The 26,116-nt window shown below is 42.5% G+C and overlaps 1 protein-coding gene across 4 annotated transcripts in view; it reads right to left on the reverse strand.

Moving 5' to 3' along the window:
• Positions 1-26,116, reverse strand: part of ZNF608 (zinc finger protein 608) — a 112,778-nt gene that overhangs the window by 17,108 nt on the left and 69,554 nt on the right. For all 4 annotated transcript variants that reach the window (XM_078675584.1, XM_078675587.1, XM_078675588.1 and 1 more), the window contains exons 4-5: positions 5,966-6,053; positions 496-2,947 (exon numbers count right to left, since the gene is read on the reverse strand). In XM_078675584.1, the coding sequence (XP_078531710.1) occupies positions 496-2,947; positions 5,966-6,053 (2,540 nt within the window). The remainder of the gene's footprint in view (positions 1-495; positions 2,948-5,965; positions 6,054-26,116) is intronic.

Here is a 26,116-nt window from a genome sequence, read left to right on the forward strand (position 1 = left end):
GGCATTCATTGCTGACCATTTTACCTTAAAACAAGCACGTCAGTTAAATGAATACCAGAAAAATCAGCGTGTACAATTATGCAAAATACGGATTGAGGAAAAAAAACATATATCCAGGCAACTGTAACACAGCAGACTTGCGAGCAGCAACTCCTCATAAAATAGATTAGTTTGTATTCCTTGTGAATGTGCTGATGGGGTTCCATTGTTATTACTTAAAGAAACTGGGTGATGTGGCATTGACTTTAGCTTAAAAAAATATTAAATATTAGCTAAAAGATCTCATAAAAAAAACATTTATTCTCAATGCTCTCGCATAAGCAAATAAACAGTTAAAATACAAGTGTGTCTTTAGAAAACAGATTCCCGTCAAGTAGATTAGGGGTTGCACCCTCTCCATAAATGACGGAATTTGGTGGTGTTCAGCAGTCAATATGCATGCTACAGTTGCACCTAATATGATTAAAAAACACACAGCACACCCTTCATTTTTACCTGCTTATATCTTATGGTAGGATCTACTCCTGTCTGCTTCATAGAGTCCATAACAGGTTTCAATTCCACTGCCTCTTTAATGAGCTGGTGGTTCTCCATTTGTTTGGCTTTGTAACTGTCGGGTTGAAGTGGCTGGTGATGATGTGTCAACATCGGCGATTTGCCCGTGTCATCAGTTTTGTTAGAGACTGCTGACCCCATTTTAGTGTTATTTTTGCTAGGCTCTGGAGTGGAAGGAGCTTTTGAGATGGTAGCAGATGGGATGCTTTTCTGCTTGTTCTCCTCCTTTCCTGGCTCGTTTTGTGGGGGCTCACTTTTCCGTTCACAGTCTCTCCCACTTTGTGCCAATTTCTGCTCGGCTAACCTCTGATCCTCATAGTACTTCTCATACTGCTGCCTGTAGGCAGGGTTTGAAGCCATAAGAGACTTTTGGTCCATATAAAGTCCATACGCATACTGACCGTAGTAAAGTGACTGTGCAAGTGCAGGGTGCCTTTGTGTTATAACTGATTGATGCTGAGGCGGTAGATTGCAAGGATTGCTTTCAGTTTTCTTGGCCTCCTGGGGCTCAAGTTTCTCCTTTTTTTCCATTTCTCCATCAGAATCCTTTTTGACCTTCATTCCTGGAGGAGTGCCATTGTTTGCAGCAGTGGGCATCCCGGGTTGTCCAGAGTGCATGTAACTAGGTGAGTAATATGGGTCATAGCCATGGTAATAGGGAGAAGGAGATTCTTTTACTTGTGGGGATTGTGCAGGGGTACCAGGGAGCCCTTTCACCACACTGTCCTTAGTGGCAAGGATATCTGTTGGAGAACTGGTTTTAGACCTTATACCCTCTGACCTGCTGTCAGAGCCACCATCATCAGCAGCATCAGAAATGTCAGAGTAAGCGGGGCTGTTAGTTTTTGTAGCAGAGCTTTCCCCGCCATTTGGAGTCAAAGCATGTAGTGCTGCTACGGGGGACTGGCCGTTTACCACTGGACCATTCTCTACCCTGCAGCCACTCCCGATGGAGGGACTCGGTGCATTGTCAGTGAAAGTGTAAACCTTATCAGCCTCTGCCTTAATACTTGCCATTCGGCTTTCAGGGGTTTCACACAGTCCATTGGTTAGCACTTCGTTTTTGCTGAGGTGCTCCTTGAGAAAATGCCCGGCTATCTCTTTGCCCGATGCTTTTGAGTCCTCTGGCTTTCCCGGCTTAGCATCAGCCTTAGGGCTGCCCACTTCTTTACTTTCTTTGTCCTTTAACTTTCTTTTCTCTTTTTTCTTTTTGTCCTTGAGTGAGGCAAGAGCTGGGTTTACAGTGCTTGGCTCTCCCATAATCGTAGGCTTTGGTTGAATAGGTTTTAAAGGAGGACTCTTTGGTGTTGCCTGAACAACGGTTGTTGTTAGTGAGGGCAATCCTGGTATTGTCCCTGTAGTGGTAGTTGTAAAGGCTGCAGTAGGTATAGCAATTAGTTGAGGAGGGGTGGGAGCTGGGGCGGGAGCAATGGGCCTGGTAGCTTTAAGTTTTGAAAGGTTTTTATCCATTTTACAGTTACTAGGTTTTTTCACTTTATCTCCCACATTTTTCTTGTCTATTAGCCCTTCGGCTTCCAGTTTAGGCATTTCAGTAGCTAACGTACCTTCCGCCACTGAACAATTTTCCAACGTCACTGTCATATTCGATATAACAGGGAGGCTGTTCAACTCACTGCTCATTACCTTTTTTTTGCCAGAATTCTTACCAGTTTTAGAACTAATAACAGGGCTATGACTATTGTTTATCAGTTCCCTCTTGCCCTTGGGTGTCCCTGGGGTGCTTAGTGAGCTTGGAGATGTTGGTGCTTTTATCTGATCAAAGTTTGTTAAATTTGTGCTTGGCTCACTGCTTTCAAGTGCTGCGTTACTTAGTGCTTCCTCACAGTCTGAAACTTTTTCCTCACTGTCCGGCTCAAACTCCAATTTGCTCTCTGAGTCTAAGTGTGCATGAGCCTGGTGATACCGTAGCCCATTGATGTGCTTGTATTTTTTGTTGCAGTTCGGGTGTGGGCAGTCAATCAGTATTGGCGAGGTACGGCCATGGTCCAAAAAAGTTGTTTCAGTTTTGCCCTGTGGCGTGGTTGGAGTGCTCCTTGAGTTGGTGCGAATGCGCTTTCCAGTTTTAATGTCCTCTGAACTGGAGTTCAAGTCTAGCTCCATTGCAGGCTTATTTTTCCTTTTGTTAGCAGCAGAGGGGCTGGTTTTAACATCCTCAAGTGAACAGGTTGGGGGGGTCCGTCGTCCACTCGTGTTAAGGCTGCCCCGTCTTCCCTTGCCATTAGCACCACCCCGGTTCTTGTTCTGCAGCCCTCTTGACTCACTAAATCCGTTTTCACTTCCAGGTGGAAGTGGGGCTGCAGCGGACCTGGCTCGTTTTCCTCTTCCTCGACCACCTCGCATTTCAAGGTCACTTGTTGGTGATTCGCAAAACCTTGGGGTAAATAAATAACAAAAGTAAAAAACAAAAAAATTGAAGTGGAAAATAATACACTTGACAAGAACAAGTATTTATAGTCACAAATAAAGGGAAAGACAAAATAGAAAAGGCAACAACTGTAAACAGAAGTGTGCTATGTTCAAGACAAGATATTCTAGTGAGCTCTCACCTAATACCTGAAAATAAGTGTGTAAAATAAAATAGGAAGCTATTGATCGGCGTACTTCATAAAGAAGAGTGAGCACATCATCTGGAATATTTAGAAAGGGTGAGTTAAAGACAATATAAAGTTAGTTAAGGTGTAAAAGTGGGAGGCTCAATAACTGTGGAAAACATGTATTTCAGTAAACAATCTTTTAAGAGTCAATGTTTTGTTGAGTTTGTTCTATGTGTTTTAATGCATTGTAAAGATCATAATAATTTGTAAGCAAAGTAGTAAAAGCATATGTACTTAGAAAAAAAGCTTTTGTTAAGCCTAGCCAAATAGTAAAACCACAACTGTCATGAATAATTGGCTGCAGATTTGTGGCAAAAAACGCCAAATGCATCACCTTTACAAAGGATATCAAATATAGATCAAGCAAGGCAGATTACAGCAGCATTTTGGATAGCTATACACACAACATTTACATATAGCTAATCTTAACAGAAATCATGTATTTACTCAGTTGTTTTGTGAAACTGATACCACTGCCCTGGGTAGGTGCTTTGTAATAACTGAATAATTGTGTCTTAACTTTTTATCCAATAATAGCATAGTTTACTCCCTAGAAATCCAGCGATGGAATACTATAGCATATAATCACTATGTGTACTTAATGTTTGCACCTAATGGGTTTTAGAAGAGCATTTTTGCAAAATGATTATGTATTAAATACATTTTATTTTTCTAAACATTGGTTTAGTTACTCTGTCTTACTGTGGTTCTAGATAGCATGTATGGCACAGTTAAGATAATATGTGGATTGCCCCAGTACAGAAATAGAGCAGCCTTTAGAAATAAAGCAAACGGTTGATTATCATCTTCAACACGTATAGCTTCAAAGGACCAGCTTAAGGAAAAAGACTCCAAGGCAAGATCCATAAACAACTCCACGTGTGGGAGGACTATAGTGGTCAGGCGTTGGGGCTGTCCTCGGTGTGGGTTAATATTTCAGATTCGTGTTTAAACTTGATCTTTTTACTATAGGACACTGGCATAACGATCTCACTGTTAGTGCACTATACTACATGTTGAAACTACAAGTCTGCATTACATGCCTTAACTAATATAGCCTACTACAATTGGAGGGCAAGAACTGCATAAAATAAACCAGAATGAAGGAATTAGAATAAATGAACTGTAGATTAATGCCATGTATTTTTTTCATATTTTAATCTGCAACCTTCAAAGTCGGATTGTTTCCCCCCCTATTTTTGACTCTGCTCGTTTTTTCCAATTTCTCTCCGAGCAGAATCCTCTTTTTAACGTGTGTTCCTTTTAATCCACGGTCCCTCCTTTCATCTATTTCCCCCTTGTTTTTATTTTTTTCAGCTGACTTTTTCAGTCTTTTTATTTTTTACATTCTATATCTAGCTGGGAATGTTCACTTGTTTTGCTTTTATTTCTCCTTTCATCTTGTTCTTTTGTTCTTTCCAGAGCTTAATGTGCTCTGCATCTGTCATTCTCTTCCTAGTGCCCTCGTTTTCACCGTTCTACAGCTTAATTTGCTAACTTTTTTAATCATTCGTATACCTTTTCTGGCATTTCTTTCTCTTGTCGTTCAATACTCTCCTTCTCGGTCCTGTTCTTGCTGTATCTAATTTTACCATCTGCTTTTCCCATCCCACCCTATCCTCTTCACCAGCCAAGTGTGATGTACTCAATACTGCTCTGACAGCTGGAATTGCAAAGGCCGCCCCGAAAGTGGGCCTCGAGGGCCGGTGCCATAACAGACTCAGAGCCCTGGAAGGATCCGGTTCTGGGTGCCTTTAAGCTCCCAGACGCAGAATTGAAATAGCGCAGCGCCCCACACAGGCGCCAGGCGCCACCCCCCTCCAGCCAATGGGGGTCTGACAAGGTACAAACCTCCCAATGGGGGAACACTACCGGTAGAGGTGGGAATGTGGGGGGGGGATATAAGTTGTCGCTCCCCCTTGCAGCTTCTATCATCGTGAAGCAGGGGAGTGGTGCAAACAAGTATATGCATGTATTCCTAATAAAACTTCGGCCAACAATTACCACAACGCATGTTGGCTGTTTATTCTAAGGAATACAATGATAGGAGAGTGCATGTACACTGGAGTGGGCACTGTGCGGGGGTTATTGCAACAAGACTTGTATGGCTGAGGTGTCATGCAGAGCACTATCTCACGACACGCAAAATGAGGAAACAATGCAGCTTTCTGGTCTGAAAGCAGGGACGCATTAGCCAAACTGACAGGATTTGGTAAAGTTACCATGTTTTTTTTTATAAATATGCCAATAAGTCCCTAAAATTCAATGTAATCGAGAAAAACTCAAGACTGTAAGCATTTCACATCCTCTCGGCTTCGAAGTGGAAGTTAAAAGGCACTCGTCCTTCTGCCTTGGAGCTGACACCAAAAAACCCTTATGGTATTAACCGCATGCGTGCGGGCGGAATTCCGCCCGTACGCTGGGTTTTGCGAAAGCGCATGTTACGTGACGAGCTGGGCTCGTCATGAGCGTGCGAGGAGGCTACGCCATGACGAGCCCAGCTCGTCATGAGCGTCGAAGGGGTTAAGAGAACTTTGCATATATTTATTTTAACAAATATATTTAAATATGTATATCACACATAAAGCTAACATACATGTTGTGGTCGGTTATATTCTATGGTCACACTAAAATAGTACGAGTGAGGTAAAACTGGCAGCATAAATTAGTGATTAGAAAAAAAACCAGACACTGAGGTTTGCTACATTAAACGTTTGTATAACATTTGCACAACCAAGACAAGCTTATAACCCACTCTTTCCCTCTCGTAGTAGATAGTATTCAACCGGCCGTACCTGGGAGGCGCCCAGTCGTGCTTTGTGCAGTCCAGCAGGGTCCCCACATACGTCTTGTTCCGCCATGTTACATTCACCACAAGGACACCTGCAGATGAAGGGCAAACAGAGACTCATTTTTAAAACCCACTTAACACACAACAAACTAACAAAATCCTACATGCTTTCACGCACTGAGGGCCTTTTTCTTCCTCTTTTCTGGTTTTAGTGACCACAAGTAAAAGCCCACAGGAAATGGTCTCTGTGCGAGTGTGTCTATGTGTATGAAAGTGTGAAAGCAAGATAGCGTCGACAGAAGGAAATGGCTGCTGCCCAGACCCCGCTGTAAAACGGTAACACTCGGCTCTTAATTTTGCTATTATTACACGTGATTGCTTTTGTTTGGCAGCCGGCCAGCACAAACCGAACACTGCCTAGGAGAGGCTAAATCAAGAGGGGCTGAGAACAAAGCATTTTGTTTTTAAAACGGCTGTTGATTTAATGCGTCAATGTATATGACGAAGTGCCTCTCTCGAATGTGCCTGTGCCTTAATACATGAAATACGTGTATACTGAAAAATATATATATATGTATATATATATATATATATATATATATGTATATATAAATGTATATATATATATATATAAATGTATATATATATATATATATATATATATATATATATATATATATATATATATATATATATATATATATATATATATATATACATACATACACACACACACACATGAGAAGTACACATAAGTAGCTGGATATAGCATTCATGCTTTGACAGCTGATTTAATGGGTGGCCCTTCAGAGGAGGCTGCACAACCTTGCCTCATACAAGTTAATTAAGCCGGAATTAAGGTACTGGGGTGCACAAATAGCAGCAGATATCACCTGAAGTCATGCAATCATTAGGTCTCAACTTGTCTAAACAGACAACAGACCGAAACCGCTAAGCCTGGACTCAATTGCGCTCCATTTGATCACCCTGCCCAAAATTTCACAGATCGGTGACAAACTGTTACCACTGAAAACAATTGCTGGCCTGTATTTAACCGGTTCTTAGTTTTTTGTGTCCGTTTGTTTCAGTAAGCATTTTTATTTACCAACGTAATGTCCTTTGTTTTCTACTAAGCACAGATATCTTTTTCAAAAACAAATGGCGCAACTGGCTACAGAAGGAACTTGTAAAGGGGCCTCTGTAATTCTCACCACAGCAAACACATTCTATGGATGGTCACAGCTCAAAATGCAATTGGAAAATGGGTAAAATGCTTTATGGCTGGAAAATGATTACATTGCAGCTGCGTGGTCAATGGACTGCCACTGCATTGTATTTACAGCACGCGCTACATTACCTCAGAATTTAAAAAAAAAAGCAAGTGTTGAAGTGCTGAAGCCGCAGGTACGATGGAAAGAAGTGATTAAGAAGGAAATTATTTTAGACAGGCCTAACTAACATCCATCTCTGCTGCGAGGTGGCAGGCTTCCACATCTCGTTTCTCACGATTTGACACATACATAAAAGCAACATGTAGTGCTTTGCTGACGATCTTAAAATATCAACGCCCAACGTCATACTAAAAAAACAGAACAATTCTGAGGAGCAGTGGAACGTCAAGGACAACGAATTATAAAGATATGATTAACCAAGAGAGTACAGCTGAACGCTTCACAGGTATGCGAAAGTCCTTAGCAGTTCCTCTTTTTAGTTGCCCCATATTCCATTACCAACCACAGAAAAACACATAAATTAAAAGCAGCAGAAAGAAATACTCGTTTTTCAGATTCTGTCTTCTACCATAATCACGAAGCCAGGGATTTTCCCAGCTGTTTACAGATAATAACATTTACTGAACTTGAATATACCACTGCCTGGAGGTTGCTGCAACTGTGCTTGTGATTTAACAGATCGAATGGCCCTGCTGCAAGGCCTCTAAAGTAGCACAACATGTAGTGTGATTAAAAAAATTGTGAAATGCTAATACAAAAGAAACAACAAGGAGTCAATTCCCGAAGCAATAACATTAGAAACAGGCAAAGCTCGCACAGACACTTAACATTTGTCAGCAATAAAAGGCTTTTGTTATTGCTCCCCGCCCCACCCCCCTTCGGGGTTTCGCATTGCCAACAAAAGCTGAGCTTGGATTGGCCAGCTGCGGCAGGGAGCGCGTGCAAGGGATTGGTCAAGCTGCTCAGACTAACAAGTCACTATGACTAGAAAGGGAAAAAAATAAATTAAGCAGCAGCACGGTGTGCAGAGGAGAGGAGGAGGAGGAGGCAGGGTGGGCGAACGTGCATGCATATGCAAACGCGGCCTTATCAGGCAGGCACGCATAATCCGCACAATGAGCAGCTTGTCCAATTCTCCCTGACTCTGTAAATCAAACACTGGCTTGTTTGCACGAACAAGGCCGGTCAAGCGTGCTGAAAGGTTATTGTCTCCCAAACGGCATTTTGCCTGCGCCTAAAACCCCGTGTTATTGTTTGGAATACAATGCAAAGCTTTATAAACCTGCAATGAAAGAAACTATTCAGCCACAAAACAGGTTTAAAAACGAGGCTCTCTTTCCCCCAAAACAATGGCTCGAGATGTTGCTGTGGCCAGTATTAGCACTTTCTGAAGACTTCTGGCCATCACCTCTTAAATCTATCGAGAGCAGACTTGAATTTTGTACAACTCCAGTTAAATGTGGATTAAGGATACATTTGAAGACAGTCCGTAGTAGTGCGTCTTGGAGCATTTAGGCAACTGTAATATCAAATGTCTTCAATATAACATAATAGTAAGTTATGATATGAAGGGAAGATCAGAGTGTTCTAGGTTTATTATGAGGGCTATGAAGGGACGACCAGAGTGTTCTGGTTTATTCGTGTAGCGCAAAGTACACAAACCCTAAACCTTTCTTGGAACTTCTGCAAGGAGGGTATTCAGTGGGAAGTAATGCAAGACAGCTGATCGGTGTTACAGAGACCTTGCCTTGCAGTAGGTTTTATTAGTTACAATGACCTGACCTCACTATCTGGATTTTAGTACTCAGCAGCGGTCATTAAAATAGCTCCCTTCCTAGCCATGCTTGGAAGACTATCATAAACTCTTCAAATTCCCCTTGAGGGTTACTCTCGTGATAGATATGAAAATGAATGTGCCATTTCCGGAGTAAAGTCACAAGAGAATGTTTCATTTTGATGTGGTAAAATGAATGGCAAATTACTTCAGAGACATGCTAGGCTTCATCAGCAAGAACCCAAAAGACCCAGAGCTGACAAGCAACATTTGCTGCTGGCGATAGGACTCCTTGAACCATACAAGTGTTCGTTTTTGGAAACACAGGAGGCTTTCTATCTCTAAAAAATGTCACAGTGGTGATAACCAATTCAAAAGCACCCAAAACATGGGACAGATGGAGTTGTAAGTCAAAACTAAACCAACCTATACAAAGGTAGCCTTTGTGGTCTGTAAACCCTTGCCCATCGGCTTGTCCCTGAAGCCCAACTGCTCAGACGCCGTAATTGGCAATTAGGTTAATAAGTGCTCGCAGACTGAAAATGGGATCAAATGCAAATCAGTTCAGCTTCATTCAGATTGATAGGCAATAAGGTGAACAATTATCTCTGGCTCAATAGTCTTCTACATTACAGTTAAAAGAGTCAAGGCTGCATAGCCTGGTACCAGTTAACGTAAAAACATTGCTTTGAGCAGCACATTGAACTCTAAAACATATTTTTTATATTGAGAGCATTTATTGTAGGAATAATTTCATACAAATAATAGGTGACATGCATTGGTGGTATTATGCGCGTTCTCTGCATCGCTGGACAGACAAACACAATCCATGTTCCAAATCCCTTTCTAATGTCAATCCACTGGACTGCAGACTCAGATGATTAAACAGCCCAACCATCAGGAGGGATGAAGGGCTCTGACCACTCGACTATAAAGCAAATCTGTAAACCAAAATAACATCCTTCGACTCAAATCGAAATAACATCATGTATGTGCGATGGCGGCACAGGCCAAAATAATCTGGTCAATCATTTCAAATATCCAATGCGTTCAGTTTTAAAGGATAAAGAAACGTATTACAAGGTATGTAAATAACACATATTTAATGCGGTTTTCAACTGTGCTGTTCCCACAATTTGGACGTCATCTGGATACCAAGCTTTAACTTGCCACCTTGTGCAGGACAATAAGGAAACACACAGAGATTCTGTTTCACTAAGAGTTGTGTACCACACTGAATTGTCTGCTCGACCAATGAACAAACTCATGTTTGCCACTATCAGATCTTTTAATATTTTCTGTGAAGTTGTGATAACAGTGTGAGCTTCTATTTTGCTACTCGCACAACACTGGGATGACTCACGGCTACAGGAATTTCTCATTTTGTAATTGCTAATAGTAGAAGCATAATGTAATCAGAACACCTAGAAAAGCTGGCAGGTTTGGAAAAGGTATTTCCCCATTCACATTTGTTTGAATCCAACTGAAAAGAAAATGGGCACAAAGGAAAACAAATGAGGGTGGCAGGCCTTCTCAGTCTATGCTCTCGGGAAAGAAAAACAACATTCCTACAAACACCTAAACAGCAAAAAACGTTCTGCAGTTGAAACAAAGCTTGAGAATGATCTCTTCAAGGCAAAGTACCCCATATAATATGAACTCGCATATCACCTGGCTCTGTTGCGATCATGAATTTGAAAAGTTGTGGTACAAAGAAGGAGTGTTTCTGTATTGTTGGGAGGGGGCACTATCCCTCCAGAGCACATCTCTTTAGGCATGAAAACTCATCATATGGAAGCAGCTTTTGATGAGAGTTAATAAAAACACATGCCATGGTAATAAATGCCAGTCAAGGATTTTTGGCAGGTCATGCTCATTACCATATTCCCTTGCCTACCAGCATAGAGCACACAAAGCCAGAACTGAGTTCACCAGTACACATCTGGCACCAGTGGTGTATTATGAGGGATTAAACCAGGCTCCAAGTGACAATATTACAAAGCATATCTAATCAAAGGGTTTCTAAAAGTGCAATTCATGTTCTTGAGGGCATTCAAAATATGTAAAGTGCGTGACTTCATTTTTTTTGCATGAACCTAGGTTGAAAGCAACAGAACGCTGAATAGCGGGCATACCCTAGGGTGTAATTCTGTAACATATGCACACCATTTGAGAGAAACAAGCTGGAAATTGTTCTGGATGTGGATTTCCAGGTAGCTCAACTGGCAGAGAACTATTGCTAAACAGTAATTATTCAGCGCAAACGTGCAACAACTAATATGTGTACAGATAGTAGGCTGGCCTCCCTTCGGAATGCCTCAGTCAGTGAACAGCTTTCATGACCACAAAACCTTGGTTCCGCATAGATGAAGCAACAAAGAAAGCGACTGAACAAGTATGGAACCAGCTTCAAATAACTAGTACATAACGACTTGCCTGGTACTTAACCAGTCACAGCACTGCCAATGCAATGGATTAGGGTGTGATCTTACGACATGCCTTGTTGCTTTTCACTGTGGGTGGTAAAACGTTACCACAAACCTGTTCACTTAAATAAAAGTAATTCTGCAATAAGAAGCAGACTTTACTCTTTTGAGGATCTGGTGTATAAAAATCCAATGTACCCCATTATCAGTGTCTCACCTACACAACTCCGGATGTCTTTTAAACAGCTAATCAAAATAAAACACTTCCTTGCGTTAAGCAAGTAAACTCAAAGAGATGTGTTTCTTCAGCTGTCAAAAAGTATGTTTTTTAACAAGAAGTTCGAAATGACAGACAAAAACACCCACAGCATGACTGTTTACCGCAATCATCAAACATCTTCCCATTCAAGCTGTTTTACATGTGGGCGCAAGGCCAATTAGCCGAAGAAAAGCTTGCTGTGAAATGGAGCGGGGACCCGGGGGCACCTCGGGCAGGTGCCCGTGCCAGGCTCCTGGGCCAGCAGGCCTGGGTGTGTAATGAGTGTCAGGTGACCGTAAACGGCGGCGTGGGGACGTCTTCTGAAGCAGCCCCTCTGCTGGGCCCAGTGTTTGAAGAGTCACTTTAACCACATCCTGTAATCAAACCATCTGGAACACATGGCCGCGATTAGTCACCCTGAACACTGGGCTTTATCTGAGCAAACAAGGCGCTGCAATGGAGCTGAGGGGATGGGGCGGGCTCACAGACGCGGCCTAATGGCAGCCGTTCTGCCCCACTGCACGGCCACAAAAGTCACAGGCCGCAGAGGCATATTGCTCTGCTGTTAATGCAGAACGTTGTGAAGGCGCCTTGGGCGGGGAGATGAAAGGGCGGGGGAAGGACAGAAATTGCTGGTTTCCACAGACAAGCAGCGTAGGTGGCTGCAGCGGAGGCATCTCTTAATTACAGCCCCTCCAACAGGGCAGCCTTCTCGGTTCACTTTCAGGCCATTTCTCTAAGTCTGGAAGAAATACTGGCTGTGTTCGTCAGCAGCGCGGTCTATGCAGCAATGCCACTTGTGATTTACAAACCCTCTCTCCCTTACGGTATTGTCAATTCAGAAACTAAGCCTCAGATGATGAATTATATTGCTCGCTGGGAGCCCAGTGCATGCAAAGTGGGTGCTTTGCATGTTTGACAATTGATGTTTCTATGGAATAAATAGTATTTACAAATGACAACGTTTCATACTATTAATTTGCGACACAAATGGAGGCCCAGCGCTACCCATCTTAATTTTTTAATTTTTTAAAGAAGAGCCCGGGCTCTCACCCGCTCCCCACTGAATCCAGGGGCTGAGCCTGCTGGAAAGCCGCAAGCAGAGCGGCTTGGTCCCCCACGGGCCCGCGTCGCTTTAATACACAAAAGCGCACACCGCGCTTCCATCACTGTCACATGGCCCGCAGCCTTTGTTCTGAAGCCTGATGAGCTGTATCGATTTGGGAAAATCGTTGCACTTCTTGGAAAACTAGACTCCAGCTTATTCACTGCCATTTATTTCTTCCTCATGAAAAGACAGTTGGTCAATACCAAGCGTACTGGTCAGCTAAAAGCAGCTTTTGCTGCATTTCATGCACTTCCCTTGTCCATTAGCACAAGCCCTTCCTCGAGGTAAAGCAGGGAAAAGAGATGCCTGTTCTTAAATGTGGGATTGCTGCTGGAACACGCTAGGGTCAGATTGTAGCCCGAATGCTCATTTTCAAGTTGAAAAGGCACACACATTAATTTTACTGAAGGTGATGGTGCACAATAGCTTGACATACTTTAGACAGAGAAAAAACGAGAAATGTACAACAAAATAGGCGAAATGTATAAAGGCAGGATGAATGCATCACTTTTACTGAAACCCATTACAAGACAGAGAGTATCCTTAATTATTAGTATTTTTAAAACAGCTGGACATTTAATATAACCAAGGCACCATAGGAAGAAATAAAACACTCGAGTCCACATCATCAAATATTTGTGAGTTGCTCTCTTTCATGTTCTTTGTGGCACATAAGGCAGTATTATTGTGTTATGGTCTGTTGTTTAGGCGTGCCAACACATGCTACTACATTTCCAGGCAAAATCAGCGTGAGCCTTAACAGTTTCTGTGCCAGGCATCCATTCACCTCTGATTAAGGGGTTAAATATGGCTGCCTCACCTCTAAGTACTTATGACGCCACTCAGCCTAAAACTGTGACAGAGACAGTGTCTGAACTTAGCGCTCCCACTAGTGGCGTAACATAACTAAACTTGAGGGGGTCCCCTTGAAAGCTACATGGAGGGGCCTGCTCCGGATTTAATCAAGAGCACTTGGGCCAGAGTACTGTGCTGAGGGGTCCCCGCTGCAGCTGTGGTGGTCTCCCACGCGTTCTTGGGGGCTGCGGGGGGACTGTGTTAGCCACTGGCTCCCAGTGCTATCTTTGCGTGTTATAACTCTTACCCTTACGTGCTAAGATTTTTTCATTATGACATAGAATACTGGGAGTAGAATTGCAGTAACATGGCTGATTTCTTAGATGGATACCACAAATCGGAGCACATCCTGTGAATAGCGATTTTAGGTCTCGGAATAAAAACATGCAAAGCTGACTTAGGAAATTGGTAGTAGTCAGGTTTGTTATGTCGACAAAGTATATTTGATCATTTATTCCTTAAAAGATATGTAAAATTTGAGGGCATTTTATCAACGCGGAAGAACTTATACCATGCAATGCAGATAGCTTTTGCGGTTCAGTTACCCATACTACAAATATGGAGGGGAAAGATAACAATAAATAAATCAGGTCTTTAGGCACTGCTAACACTTAAGATTGCCAAAATGTATTGTGAGCGAATATGGAGGTTTCACCTAGTACTGCATCACAAATTGAACCCTGCAGGTGCTGATTTCAAGCACAGGGTTATACCACAAAGTGAGTACTGAGAGCACTAAGTTCAGACACCGTCTCTGTCACAGTTTTAGGCTGAGTGGTGTCTTAAGTGTTAAAGAGGCCAAATGGGAGAGTGGCCAGCAGTGATTTAAGTGGTATGAAAAAGGTGAGGGGGTGGGGCTCTGAAAGGAGTATGGCCTAAGAAACTGGGAATAATTTCCAAGAGGCATGGTGTCAGGGGCGGCTCCTCCACGTGGGCGCAGGAGCGTCGCCCCACTGCTTTCTTGCAGTGGGAGAAGCAGAAACAAAGTGGTATTTTAAATGGGAGAAAAGCAGAAGGCAGGGTTTGGTTGGGGGTGGGCGGTCCTGTTCCAGGCAGGGGAGGCGTGGCTAGCCCACTGTTGTGGGCGCTGAATGTTTTGTTTGGTCGACCAAACCAGTCATGCACACTCTGCATTTTCTCTATGTAAGCTGCATGCAGCCTACATTGAGAAAATGGCCTCCCCACAGACGCCTGTGGGGTCAGTGTCCTAGCCAATCACAACACTGCCATTGCATGGCTTAGGGGAGGAGAGGTAGGTTGCCTGCTTCCTGTATAGAGAGGAGACGCAACGCGGGACCGGAAGTGATGGTAAGTTACATTTAAAGAAAAAAATAAATTAACCCCCCTCCCCCGCGCGACCCTCCACAGCCCCACCCGCGAGTCATGCCGGCCGTGACTGAATGGCGTAAATGTTTAATTGCAATGCCTAAATCATGGGAACCAGAATCCTCTACTTCTCACAGCATGATACCTGACCAGCATTTAGGTGCCTCCCTGTGAGTTTTTTGTGATTGTATCCAGACATATCACACAACAATGAACCTACGCCCAAAGCCTGCCCTTTTGCTTTTGCCAATGCGTGTTAGCAATATCAGTTATATGGGTAAAACTAAAAATATTGCTGTGAATAATTAGAACTGAAAATCTTTAAATTCCGAAAATATGACACTGAATTAAACATTACTAAGGTCTGAGTGAGGAGTAGTGGTCAAAATGTTTATATTAGCCGGAGGAGAAAGTACGTCTAGAATACATCAATGCTGTGTCCTTGTGCCAAACAAACCTGAGACAATAAGCCAAATTAGATTCCAAATGTGAACACATTATAGAGCAAGCTACCAGTCAATAAGAGAGAGAGTAAAATAGCTGCGAACAGCAATCCAGTTACTCTTGCAATGTCAGTCCAACACAAATAAAACATCAACATTCTTCTGACATTTGACTCAAAAACAATTTGCACAAGACAAGGACGTGCAGGATAGACTAGTTTGTTATAGTATAATGGTCCGTTTATTTAGTAGAAAGAAGTTATTGTTGTCCGAAATTCCTTTGCAATGTGTTCCAGAAAAAAAATTATACTCATTGTGTGCCCTACAGGAAGCAGCATATTCACCTCAAGAATTGTTTTGTAGCATTTGTTCTTGTATTCATAATTCAGTATGACTTGAGAGGTTTGACAAGTTCATCTACTGCAAGTGCGCACAGAGACAGATATAGACGAGGAATGCACCCAGTTCAGATCTCTCTCCCCCCTTCTTTACAGCAGACTGAGTCATAATTTGAAAGTGTGGCAGACCATGTTCATTAAAACCGACCACAAACAAACCATTTTTAATTTACACAATTTGTGAGAAAACAGGTATTAAAATCATATTTTTTTGATTAGCATTTTCTGAAACCTTTAAGAATTCAAACATTTTTTTAATGCAATCTATAGAAGCACCACTCTTCATTATTTACACTTTGTTGGTTGCATGTTTGGTTACACAGCACTCTGGTACAAATTTCCATTCCATCCATTCACACAGGTGAAACAAACTGCATCCTGAGCTCCCATACCGGACCTCTGCACTACCGCACACTTGTCATGGTCCTGCCCCACCCCAGCTCCCAGATTATAGGAGGTCGACCTATAGCTTTGTGACCTGGAGCTACAGCCCGGTATGCTACATAGCGGTCTGAACCGTTAACCTTCACCCCCAACTCAGTGGCAAACTCCTCCTCCTCCTACTCCCTGGCACATTGAACAGTGACAGTTCTGCAGAGATAATGTGTTTTAACTCTGCAAGAGCCAAGTGGTCATGCTGACCGTGGTGGAAGCTACTGAAGTATAAGGAACAGCACCAGTCACTAGGACCAGTCAGTGATACAGAAACAAGTCTGAAAGCTAGCTAAAGAACAGCAAAATTGGTAAACAGGATAATGGCAAATCAAAAAAAATGCTGGCATCGATAATCCAGGCTTTGTTAAGGAGACGCAGTTGCTTTCACAATGACCCAGGCCAAAACTAAAAGGAATGCACAATCCTGAATTATCAGTAAAAACAAGCAGCCTAGAAATAAAGTTCTGAAAACCATATTCATCAGCTTAAAAAATAGAAATCAATGTGTGAGTGGACCATACCCGTAATGTGCTGTGGAGGATTTGGACATGTTTTTGCAGAATTTATGTTGAATTTCTTTTTCAAATAATTGCAGTCCTTCTAATGGAGCGCTGTGCTCAAGAATATGGATACATTGAAAACTCACAGATAGAGCAGTGCAAGGAAGAAATAGAAAGATAAAGACAGGAAGTGAGAGTAGAAGAGAGAGAGGGATGGGGGGAGGCAATAAAAGTAGTATGTCCCAAGATAGCACCATTTGGCGTAATGCACCTTGTTTGATTTGATATAATCCTTCTGGAAGTGTACATGTGCAGTACGAGCACAGTGCCACTGTTGGCAGTTGGAGGCCTTAGTTGTGATATTTCACAGTAGCCGTACCAGAACTGACGGCAGCAGGTCCATGCTGTGTAGAGCCACCTGCCTGCGGTTACTGCCTCTAGCCCGGGCTCCCTCTTCCACGGACCGGTAAGCACACATATTATAAGTTCGGGGGACTGCTTAAAACATACATTGCGGAAGATGCATGTGTTTCTTGGATACAAATAATACTTTTTCTTGAGTTTGCTTCATGTGGACCATATTTTAATATACTAATATATTTCTCCTCCACATAAAAAGTAGTTCCTCCTGCACTTTCCTAGTCTCACCTTATTCCTGCTTGCATGCATCTAATATCCATAGTGTCTTGTGTTGGGGTGTCATCTGCCGTGGCTCTTAACTGCTATAGGCACTTGACCCGTGACCTTCACCGCCTGGCTATGTGTCCCGAGTTCTTCCTTCTGGATGCCTACCAAAGTGATCCTTGGACCTTCCCCACTGCAAACCCTGCAGATTCTAGAGGAAGAATTTTACTCATCCTTTCTTTAAACAAAAAACTAAAAAATAGTAAACACATTTCAAAGCCAGGAGGGTTCCTTCCAGCTTAAACACTCAGGTATTCTAGCTCATCCATTGATCTGATCCAATGGTTGCCTCTGATAACTGGTTTTGATGTGGTCGTTCGGGTTTCCCTAGGTTTTTTGTTTTATATGGCACGGGGCGATTAAGTGAGTTGCACACAATTGCAGGATGTTACAGTGACGCTGAGTCTCAAATCAGGTTCCCCAGTTCCAACGTCGACAGCTCTGGCCACTACACCACATAACCTTGTCAATTCAGCAGTAGTGTAAGCAGTAGCATCTGGCATGTTCGTTTAGAAGGGGAAAAATGAATACGTCTTTATTAACTGCAATCAAACTGCTTTTGAGCCATAACCTTCCTGTAGAAGGACTGACGCACCACAGCAGAGGTATGTTGCTTTTGGATTTGCTACGGACAACTTAGCCTGGGTAAGTCGCTTGTAGGCACAGTGAAGTCTTCTTCACCTTTAAGAAAGGGAGTCTTTTAGAAATAAGGTAGGCCCTAGTAAACCCCTGAGTTATGACTGAGGCATGCTGTCAAGCTTGAGAGACAATTTTTCTGGGCACTGTAAGCTCTAAAAACAGACTCAATTTTCAGTGCTGCGTGGTCTTTAATTGTAAAGTGCTGTGTATCTTTGGTATGATGCCTGCATGCACATTGCAGATGCTTTGAGTTTCAAGAGCTTCTGCCTCTGGTAAAGCTGTGCACACATGACGCTGAATCACAACTGCTGCAATGCGGCGTCAGAGCAGAGCTGCCTTTGGCGGAATATACAATATTGGGATTGAAGGACAGTTGCAGCTTTCTTCCACTGGTGCATTTATTTCCTGATTAAATGCCCCCTCAATACAGCCTGCAAACGAGTACAAGCTTCCAGTTTGCGTCTAAGTTCTGCTTTCTCCTGCAGGATGCACATCTTTCAACAGTAATATCGTTGAACAAAGAATACATCTTTCGTTAGTGCTCTGTAATTATGCTGTCCTAGCCTCATCCTCACATTAGCCTGGTTTCTCTTGATGGCACGATTCAAATGTTGGAACTTTTTCCTGGTTATGTAGACATTTTCCTGGTTATGTAGGCATATACAAGGCCTGAATTGTTACTGCAGATTTGAACATACACGCTTCTTTCTTGGAGCACATATTTCTTCATGCAGTTTACAAAAGCACAAGAGCAGAATATATTCTGGTGTAAACCAACACAGCTCTTTTCGTAACAAGGTGTATCCAACTTTGATCACACTGGCCGCATTTCTACATTTTCTGTACCTACCCTGCTGCTGACATTACCATACATGGGCCTGTAATGAGAAGAAAGATTATTCCCCATGTAAGAAGTGTTGCCCCTCTCTCCTCATTCGCCAGAGGGACGGAAGTAGGCAGGTTGCTCGGGCTTGCTTTTCTAGTTGGCGGCTTTTATCGCTCCGAAAGAAATATGCAGGTGTATAACTGCAGAGCTTTTATCAAATACTCCTGTCTATCATACTTCCCTTGCAGGAATGCATTGTAATACCGTTAGAGAATAATTATGTGTCCCTTTTTAGTTTGAGCCTGCAAAAGCATGCCCTAGCACATATGCTCTCGCCTCATCATTGTCGCTCTTCTTTGCGGCCTTCTCCATTGCTCTTTAAAAACAACATATTTAACTTATCTCCACTGTACCCACTTTGATCGCACCCCTCCCACCTACATACCGTCCGTTTCTTCTCTCGCATCCAACCCTACGTGTATCAGTGTATTTTCATGATGTTGCTGTTAGAATTTTTTGTATTTCTTTGTTACCATGCCACACTCTATTGCTTTCTTTACCTTATAATTTTGTTTTCTTTGATACACTGTATCACTCTCTCTCGATTTTTCCCTTAACATCACTCTCAGTCTTTCTCTCCTTCTCCCTTATTCTCCTCTCTTACTTTTTCCCCTCCTTCCCACGGTCTCATTTCCCTCTCTTGTACTTTTTTTCTTCCTCCTGCCGCTCACCTGCCCCAATCTTTGTAATCTCAATCTAAAAAGCGCTATTAAGCGGCCAGCACTGGCCTCTTCATAGTGCTCCTTCAAATTATCCGGTTATGCACCCGTCCTTCACTGTCAGCCACCCCCCACCTGAGGCCAATGTCAAAAGCTCTCCCAAGGGCGAGACCTACTTGCTTTGCCAACGCTTGTTGCATATAATGCTCTTCCAAGAGACACAGCTGTAGCATTTCACTGAGGTGAGTTTCCTGAACCCTTACATCACAACTCCAAGGAAAGTGTTACTGACAGACGGATCATGGACCTGAAGTCAGTGTGCCTTTCTTCCATAGCCATCTAGTCAGAAATGCCGCCAGCAAACACAAAATATAAAACTTGCTACCATATTAAACAGGAGTGGCAGCTGAATGAAAACTGCAACTGACAGGCAAAAAGATGATGGATATGACGGGTTACAGCTATCCTTCAATGGGAAAAGGGAGCTCCTTCAACGTTATGCAGTGTCAAATCAGCTTTCCAACACAAATGATAAAGACGGCAAGCGTCTCAGGATAAACCTGTTTTAATGCATGTAATGAAAGTGCTCTTTAGAATGCATACACATTCAAAAGTAAAAAGTGAGCCAAGAAAATGTACTTCTTGTGCCCATTTTCAGTCATGATAGAACGTGCTCTACCTGGGAACTGAGGCTCCTCATCTGTAAAAGTCATTGTCTGCACTGTGGTCTGTCTTGTAACACATTTACCCCTCCCCCAGTTGAAGTGCTTTTTCCCCAGTGCCACACCCTCCCTTCTCTCGAGAGGCGCAGGGACATTATTACTTTGTACTGAGGAGTGATGTGTGCAAACTAATCAGTCAAGGCTGCCTGACAGTTTTCAACTTCCTTACATTAGGCCTGTACAAATTTATGCCAGCCATTGTTCAAATTTATTTTTCCCTGCGCTCTACTGGGCTTATGGCAAGTCCAAGGTTTCCGTGGGAATGCTACGCTATTGTAAATTGTGCATGTGCCTATTTTTTGGACCATCAGAGAAACAGCTACCCAATGGAGTGAATAGCTACAACTAATGTCAGCATGATCCTCTATACAATAAGGAACTATTTTTTGCATTATTGTAGCCGCATTTTGCTTTCTTAATGGAATTCCTAACTTTGGTGTGACCACTTGCCCTTCCTTCAAAAATACTAGTTACCCTCTGCCAGGTACACACCATGAGCTACTGACTTTCCTCAAACATATTTTTAGCTACAAGGCATCACTGTTGGACATTCCATGGGATGACCGGTGTGAGGGACTCAAATGATTTTTGGCGGAATTATCACAACCGTCTCCTGATAAAACATACTAAACTCCTTTGAGCTCCGAACATGAAAAATCCCCTATTTCCTAGCAACAGTTTCCAGACATGGTCCTTTACATGCAACATCTAAGGGGATGTTGTTTTTCATGCTAGCATAAAATTGATAGAAACTTTGATCCTTCATTTTTTTCTGCAAGTGAGCTTAGAGAACATTCTCAGAAATTGTTGTCTTTTTTTATGTACTCCCAAATTTCAGTTTATTGTATCAGTCACACAAACAGTGGTGTAATCACAATGGTACAGCATGTCAAATGGCATAACCCGGTCCCAATCTCCGTACTCCCCTGCTGCAATCCGATCAATTAATCGAACTGTGTACAATACCGGCTTTCAAATTTACTGAAACTTTATAATCTCACGTTTAATTTCAATTTGTGATATAGTTTGGGTACTCCCATAATGAAGTGATTTGAATAACCCTGTAGAAGGCAGCTCTCTCTTGGTAAATTCATGGAAACAGTGGCATGTCCTTTCAGCTGTCATCCTGCTAGAGAAGCTTACTTCAAATTCAGCGGCCTCGCCATCCCCTTTTCATGTCACCATAACTACACGGTGAACAGCAGCGGGCATTTGTCACTCAGCTCATCAGCATGCACTTCCAAATCAACCGGAAAGCAATAGGATCTCGACTCACAGACCACCACAGAATGACAATTCTACGTACTACAGGCAACTCTTCAAATATTACAAAATGGTTCTGCTTTATTCAAAAACATAAAGAGACATGTCAAAGGACAGTGCATCATTGACATCAGAGCCCATGACCCCGGCTCCATTTCCACTGAGCCTATTATTATGTTCTTGCTTTCCCTAGAAAGATGTGCAGTGAAGCAGGAAATTAATATGTTCTGCTGTCATCACGATCAGCTAACAGAACAGCGAATCGGTGCATGGCAATGCAAACACTACCTTGTTTTACCAAGTACTTACATCAACAAATGCCAGATGAACTGTAGAAACAAGAAACGGGGTATCAAGTGATGCAATTGCAAAAATCGCATTGTGCAAACAGCTTGTAGACTACTTTTTTCAATGGCCTCTGTGGACGCAGACGGTCACATTTAACGCTGCTGCCACAGTCATATCCAATGCTGCTGCCAATGGCATTACTTTTTCACACCACCTCCCCCCTTTCTCTTATCAAAAATACTGGGTAGACAAAGAAACTCATGTGCTCAAACAAGAGACGAATTGGACTCATTGTTGAACCAGCAGGAATCCCAAACTGGGTGCAAACTTAGTGGAATTCCAACATATGCTGGAATTACCACATTCTGCATGCTTTTTACCTACCTTTTTCTGTTAAGTAAAGCCTGAAGACTTTTGTTACTCGGACTGGGGCGGAAACGTGTCATATGACCACCTTATCCCCCATTCTACGATGCAGAACTCAGAACAGTTGGGACACTAAAGCTCACGTAGTAAATACTGCACACTGTTGTAACAACATTACCCAGGTATTGAATTATCACGCTGAAATACAGTGGGTCTGAGATCGAGGGCCACTTTTGCCACTACTCGATTGACTGTGGTGATGGAGGCTATGGTGGCATTAAAGAGGCTTACATCGTAAAGCTGCCAGCGTAGCAGGATATTAAACCCTGCTGTACCTGTCAGGATAGTATACCCTGCTGTACCTGTCAGCATATTATACCATGCTGTACCGGTTAGCATATTATACCCTGCTGTATCTGTCAGGATATTATATCCTGCTGTATCTGTCAGGATATTATACCATGCTGTACCTGTCAGGAATTTATATCCTGTTGTACCTGTCCCCGAATTTACCAAGGAAACTGGACAATACGGTGAGGAGGTATGAAGCGAGTGCTAGCCGCTGTTCAGAAGTCTAAATCCGTGGTTTGTCTAATCGCATTTATATTAGCGGAAATTGATTTCAGTGAGCTTTTAAATTATTTAACCTAATGCTCAAATATGCAGATTCGTTTTATGCAAATCGAGGCAACGCCGTGCGAAACAGAATGATCGTTTTCATTTATACTCTGCTGATAATTAAATCACAAAACCCTGGCCTCACTTACATTAAACATACATTTGAAATGCAGAAACGGCAATTTCTCCACGTATTCTAACTGATAGAGTCCGTTCTTCGAGACATAAAGTGGAAGGCTATTCCAGTACATACGTCTCTGGGCACAAAGATGCTAGGACGCATTAAGCAAGAAGACGAACAGGCAATGCTTCTTCTGGACTGACGGATCAGCAGGGCAGCCGCCGCAAAATGTCTAACAAATGGGCTGCCTATTACTGCAATAACAAAGAAAAGATCGGAGCCTGGATAACAGGCGCTTGTCTGAGACGAATCCCTGCTCTGAAGAGGCCAAATCATTTGAAATCAAATAAATGCTGTGGTGGATGGAGTAAAACACATCTGCATCCGTAATACAGATGTGCTCCACAAAGACGTACCTCTGTTCGAAAGCCATGGTACCTACGGATAGCATCAGTATCCTGGTGACCAACAAACCCCTCACTGGTAACTGCTTTTCAGCAAACAACAAAAATAGGGATCATTTGCTGTCTCAAAACAGTGACTGGAAAACATGCAGTGTGAATGTATACAAATTGCAAAATAGTAGATCTTGCATTGTCCATTTATATTAGTAGGAGAAAGCGTGCCAGCACACCGCTGTCAAAAAGGAACAACTCAAGGAGATGCAATTCTGCACCGACTCCACACCCAAAACACACACGGCTGCAGTGGGCAATGAGCTGACATGTGCCGATGCGTGTGCATGAACATGCAATGCAGTCGATGCCAGTGCTAGAAGTAACCCAGAACGAAGGGCTGTGGTTTCAGATAAGCACTACTTTCATGCCTTCCTCAAACATTAAATCACAGATTCTTACTATCTGCAATTGCTCAGCAAACATGGTGGTTGCTGCAACTGGGAGCAGTGTTTAGGTGCTCCTTCTTAACATACCCAGGTGTCTGAGGTTCTTGCTTGGCATGCTCCCACTGCACAAGCGGGTGGAAGCTGCTTCCTCATAGCAAGATACAGCTCGTGCTCTGATTGGGATCGAGCCTGGAAGTACAGCCTAGGAATGTTTTACCATTAGAGGACAAAGAAGGGATCCTCAGTCTAAGCGTCAAGGATAAAGCCTACCTTGACAGGGTGTGAAATTGACAGGTTAACGTTTGCAAACATCTTAAAATGAACAGAACGATCCAAACATCAAATGTATACTATTAGAAAATATTTTGTACAAGCCAAATACAGAAAAAACAGGCCTGTCATCAAAGATACCTTGAGGCCTGGTCTCTTTTCACATATATACAAAACATATCAGTTTAAATGTGACAATATTGGCTCAAATCGAGTGGATTTTGTATACTGTTAAATATGGCTTGTTTTCAACATTAGAACAGGGAATTCAGGTTTCCCTAAATATCACAGGAGGTGTAGACTTTTTAAACGTTGTCTCACACAAACAAGTCAGAAGCACAATTGTACAGGTTCACAAGTGCAGTGTGATATGATGAGAAATCGTCAAAACGGAATCGCAAAAACATGAGGTCTGCAATGTAGAAAGAAATTAGATTTATTTTTTGTAGTGAATATAGCACCCATTTTTTTATGTAATAAGGAATCAGAGAAAAATGACACTCCTAAATAATCACTGCTGATTGGATCGAGGGTAGTATACATTAGGACATGGATAGGAAGGGAGCCATCAGCAGGGGGCATCAGATTGTCCTCTCAAATATCACATGGTCCTTCAATGCTAACAATTCCAACCTCCATAAATGTTGCTAAATGCTTTTAACAGTCATTTCTATGAACCTAGATGCCACAATGGTGTTTCTTGACAGTACCACAAGCATAGCATTGGGATTGGGCACAGGCAACATCCAAACAGCCTGCAAGGGATCTACAGTTGTAGCCTTTTCCTAGCTGTACAAAGGAACAGTGTCGTAAAACAATAGTATACAGTGTTTACTGTTACTGTTACTGTCCGGCTGAAACATTCAGGCATAATAAATTCATGGTTTGGTAAGGGACACGTTAAGTGAGTCAGCCCTTTCAAAGGGAAGCCAGTAAAGGATATATTTTGATTATTGTTCCAGTCTTTCCTGTACTGAAACTCCCTCCACCCCGAGCCTTTGTTCTTCGCTGGAAATGTGGTAACCATAGTTTCTGAATCCTGCTGAGAGTTGATATGTAGAGCTTTATTCTACCTGCTATTAAGCTGCTGATAGCAGTGTTTCTGTTGCAATTTATGAGAAATGTCAGTTAAAGGCAGAGTGTATTGTACACACTAACTTTTTCCAGCTGGAGATCTACGTGAATGGAAAGCAAAAACACAAATACATATGCGCTGCAGATTTGAAAGAAAAATCAGAAAAAGACAGCGGGCTATGTCAATTATGCATGAGCCGGGTGGCAATCTCTCCCTCATCCCCCTGCTGCTCCACCACCCAATAGAAGCCTTGGCTCCACCAGCCACGGCCATTGACTTGTAAGTGAACATCTCGCCCTCTCACTTTCGCTGCATACGTCATCTTCTCTCCATTTCTCGCCCTCTCATTTGGTCTCCCATTTATTTTCTCACTCTTTTGCTCGCTCTCCGATCTTTAACATGAGGACTCATTTACACACACACAATTCTATAGTCCTTTCTACTTACTATGTCATTTCTGAAACAGACTGTTTCTGAAAGCCAGCAATTAAACTCAACGTTACCTGGTTCAATCAAGGAAAGTGTAATTGAGAGCAGGAATAATGTGCAATTACTGCTCATATTGTGATTCAAAACCTAGTAGAATAAATTGCAAACTGTGTAAAGATAGAGATTTTTGCGGCATGGTTATCTTGACAGCTAGTGTTCTATTTCAGTTAAAAAACTGAATATGTCCAAAGGGCAAGGAGCTTAAATTCTGATCAGAAAGCAAATATGAGAACAAGGGTTAGGCATGAATGCACTGTGATTAAGTTATTAATGTCTGAGGAACGGCTGGGAGCGAAAAACATCCTACACAAATATTTTTAGACATTTTTTATCTTCAAGAGATTTTTGGCACCTTCTGGCAAGAACCTCTTTTTCATTTTACAGTATAATTTCCGAAAATCGTTAGCTAGAAAAACCATAGATTTTACTGGCAGTTCTGAAGAGCCATGAAGTTCCAATACTTCAGGCTTTCGCA

The sequence above is a fragment of the Lissotriton helveticus genome, chromosome 2_1, assembly GCF_964261635.1.
Source record: "Lissotriton helveticus chromosome 2_1, aLisHel1.1, whole genome shotgun sequence".
In the NCBI taxonomy this organism is placed as follows: Eukaryota; Metazoa; Chordata; class Amphibia; order Caudata; family Salamandridae; genus Lissotriton; species Lissotriton helveticus.